Source organism: Sinocyclocheilus anshuiensis, unplaced genomic scaffold, assembly GCF_001515605.1.
Source record: "Sinocyclocheilus anshuiensis isolate Anshui unplaced genomic scaffold, SAMN03320099.WGS_v1.1 scaffold718, whole genome shotgun sequence".
Lineage (NCBI taxonomy): Eukaryota > Metazoa > Chordata > Actinopteri > Cypriniformes > Cyprinidae > Sinocyclocheilus > Sinocyclocheilus anshuiensis.
This window is the reverse complement of record NW_015546102.1, coordinates 285,593-289,421: the sequence shown is the minus strand read 5'-3', so window position 1 is coordinate 289,421 and position 3,829 is coordinate 285,593. Positions and strand designations below refer to the sequence as shown.

At 36.5% G+C, this 3,829-nt stretch overlaps 1 protein-coding gene across 3 annotated transcripts in view; it reads right to left on the bottom strand.

The window, feature by feature from the left end:
• Positions 1–2,901, bottom strand: part of mtf2 (metal response element binding transcription factor 2) — a 17,860-nt gene extending 14,959 nt beyond the window's left edge. The window contains exons 1-2 of one of the 3 annotated variants that reach the window (XM_016502221.1): positions 2,843–2,901; positions 1,877–2,078 (exon numbers count right to left, since the gene is read on the bottom strand). In XM_016502221.1, coding sequence (XP_016357707.1) covers positions 1,877–2,078; positions 2,843–2,883 — 243 coding nt within the window. In that variant the 5' untranslated portion in view covers positions 2,884–2,901. Of the gene's footprint in view, positions 1–1,876; positions 2,079–2,559; positions 2,789–2,842 lie in introns of those variants that run through there. The other 2 variants (XM_016502224.1, XM_016502225.1) reach the window with 2 other exon arrangements.
• Positions 2,902–3,829: the final 928 nt, after the last annotated feature.

Here is a 3,829-nt window from a genome sequence, read left to right as displayed (position 1 = left end):
CCGTGAATAATTATATATTACAAGTTATTCAGAATTTTGAATGCATTTTAAGAATACTTTTCCCATCAACTGGTCAAAATGCACAACACCGCTGTATGCTGCGTGAAAGACGTGTGCACACTCTGACGTAAACAAGCGCGGACGTGAAGCACATGGCGGAACATGTGACAGACGCTCTGGACGAAAGCACTTTCACTCTCTGACAGCAGATGGCGCTAATCTGCAGAAATAATAATAATAATAATAATAATTCATTTAAATATATGGAAACCCTGTAAACAAAGCAGCTGCACTACTTCCTGTTTCTGAATCGTGTTTTAATTATTTAAACAGCCGGATTTATTATCAGTGTTGAAAATGTTGTGCTGCTTAATATTTTTTAAGGAAACTGTGATACTTTTTTCTTTGATTAATAAAAAGTTAAAAAGAACAGCATATATTTTTAGAAAAGATTTCTATTTTGAATAAAAGTATTTACTATCACTTGGAACGATTTGTGAAGGATCATGTGAAGACTGGAGTAATGATGCTGAAAATTGCTTTGCTTCATAGGAATAAATAATATTTTAAAGTATATTAAAATAGACATTTTTATTTTAAATTGCAATAATATTTCACAATATTATTTTACAACAGTATTTTAATCAAATAGATACAGCCTTGGTCAGCATAAGAAACTTCTTTAATAAACATTATCGATCCCAAACTTTTGAATGGCAGTGTATTACACTGTAAAAAAAAAACTTTTGTGTGTGCGCTGTACAGCTCTGGTATAAAGAATGTTTTTGCTCAGGTGGCTGAAATGTCCGCCCAATAGAGAAGTTTTGCTCAGCAAGAAAAATAAATTAGAGGGAACATTGGACACGGCATCACAGTATGGTAAGGGCAACCCTCTCATTGCGAGTAAATCTTACTAGCCAATGGCGATTCAATTGCCAAGGTGTCCGTAGAAGGTTGAAGGGGCGTAACATTTCAGTCACACGTTTGAGGTATTCAGCCAATCCCAACGCACTATATAGCTGGCCAATCAGCCACAACATAATGTTCTTTTTAGCAACGTCATATGACCCCTTTAAGTCATTCACAGCGCTTCATGGGAGTGGGTGGGCGCTACAGAGCTCTTTTGGTGCAATTTATTGTTTGGTGAATCTCTTATTGGTGGGTTATTTTGCAGAATCATGGGTAATGTAGGTTTCTCTTGGAATTAAGCTGTTAAACAACTATTATTAGTCATTATAGCCGTGACGGCGGCAAATAAATATCAAATCATTAAATCATTATTTAAAACTACAAAAAGGAGACAACAACGGAACAGGAGAAGATGGCATTCTTTCAATCTCCACAAGGACTTGTACCACGGCAGATCAACATTATTTGTCGCGTAGAACTACTGATGCATAATGCTATGTAGTATAATAAATGATAAGACATACTGAGGGAGGGGTTCTAGGAGACCAATCACAGTGCTTGCGGTCCGCGTAGAATTGACGCGCTGTTAGATTTTTGGAGAGGTGCACCTAAAACGTAGGGTGTCTGTCTATGCGTAGGCTATGCCGTAGGTTCGACGCAGAAGTATAAATTGGGCTTAAGTCTGTATTTAAGAGTTTATCATTATTGTTTAAAATGTATTTCCCTATGTAGACATTAAATGGGATTTTTACTTCTAGAACCCATGTAATGCACTCCTTAACGCAGTAGAGTACATGATTCTGATCGGTCATATTTTTGTATAATGATGACCACTAAATAAATGACTGTTGCCCCAGGCAGCCAATTCTTTTCATGTAGTACACTCAAAACAACACATGATCTCCATTTATTTGTGTTTTATATTTTGAAATAATTATCGTCTGATTGTACAAGATCTCGTACACACCTTGGAGATAGTTCCCAGGTAAAAGAGGCCATCTGACCATCGGGCCAGGACGTCCTGCCCTTCTTCAAACTTGCTGGCGAGTTTGGCCGTGTCTGTCAGCCCATCTTTCAGGGGAAATTGTGACACGGGCACCGGTGACTTGTGTTGGCAATTTGGAGCTGACTTTTGATGGGCGGCCAGGTTATCTGCACTTGCTGAGTCTCTGTCAAATGATCAAAACACCTCATGAAAAACATGATTCAACCACACTTTTGCTTACACTAAAGCAAAAAAAAAGCACAATGGACATGCTCAAATAAACAAAAAGGTTGAAAATGTAGTCTCAAACTACCCTGGAGCTGATTTTAGAGTTATTTCACATGTAAAAGCAGAGCAGGATCTTTTATAGGAATGAGTGCACTTCGTATTGGCTGGTCAGTGAAGCGCCCAAACAGAATGACAGAGAAAGCAAAAAGCCTCTTTTGTTAGCAGCATAGCTGGAGAGAGCTAACAGGATTTCTCATTCAAAACAAAGTGACTTAAAATAAAAAAGCCTCCCGTTCAAAAGCTTAAAGAGTTTGTTTCATTGGAATCAGAAAACGTATGACTGAACCCAGTAATTTTTACCTCCTGGTAAGTGAGAGATGATAGCCCCCCCGCACACCCCCTTGTTTTATTGTGAATCCTATCTGGATCTGTCTTACCTCATTCGGCCACTTTCCCGGGTTACAATGCCTCACAAACACAAATAATTACACCATAAACGGTCAGCAGGCGCTCCGCTGTAAATCGAGATGGTGCTGCTTTTGAGAAATGAATCTAACGTATTAAGTGTTTTACACTATGGTAAACGGATGGTTTGGTTCATTCGCTCTCGCCATTTTGGTTTCCCGCTGAGTGGCGAGTGCATTGTGGGACGCGCTCGCGCTCCGCACGGACTCACTTTCCCTCACAAATTTGAAAAAGCGTTAGTGGGAGGATATTTACCTCACTAACACCGTCACATAACTCTGCGCTTCGTTGTCCATATACTTCCGCGTCACTATTTTGACTTTATATTGACATTTAGGTGATCAGAATGTTTTATTTTTGGTCAATGACAATAAGTATGTCCGCGAATATAAAAAAGGTATCATTTAAAAATATAATTTAAAACACATGTGATCTTTATATTAATGTTACTTTCATGCAGTTAAAAAACTTTATTAAAAGTTTTATTGTAATACATTTAATAGGCTAGATGTAAATGTAAAGTGGGGTAAGCATCAGGTCAAAAGTACTAAAATAGTACTTTTATAGTGAATATAGTGAAACTAAACCATTATTTTACATTTCTTAAAAGATTCCATAAGTATATTTTACAAAGTAATGATTCATGATTAAACTATTTGATATTTAAAAATCTCTTCCATCTTATATAATTATTGCCTAACTGCAGCTAGCTAAAATATTCCTGCTGAAAAAAAAAACAATAGAACGATCACAAAAAAATTCTAATGATTTCCACTACATTTACATTTAGTCATTTAGCAGAAGCTTTTATCCAAAGCGACTTACAAATGATGACAATGGAAGCAATCAAAATCAACAAAAGAGCAATGATATGCAAGTGCTATAACAAGTCTCAGTTAGCTTAACGTAGGCTAGTACATGTAGCAAGGTTATTTTTTTTATTATATAATAAAAAGAAAACAGAATAGAAAAAGAATAGAGCAAGGTAGTATTAGAGGCCTTTTTTGCTTTTGTTAATTGTATAATAAATAAAAAGAAGCAAGTGTTAGAAGCTAGTGTTAGTTTTTTATGAAAACAAGCAGTTATTAAATGAATAGAGTGCAAGTCTAAAAGGGGCAAGTTTTTTTTATAAGAATAGAATTAGAATAGAGAGCGCTAGAGTTAGAGGGTCAAATAAAGAGATGTGTTTTTTAGTCGATTCTTGAAGATGGCTAAGGACTCAGCTGCTCGGATTGAGTTGGG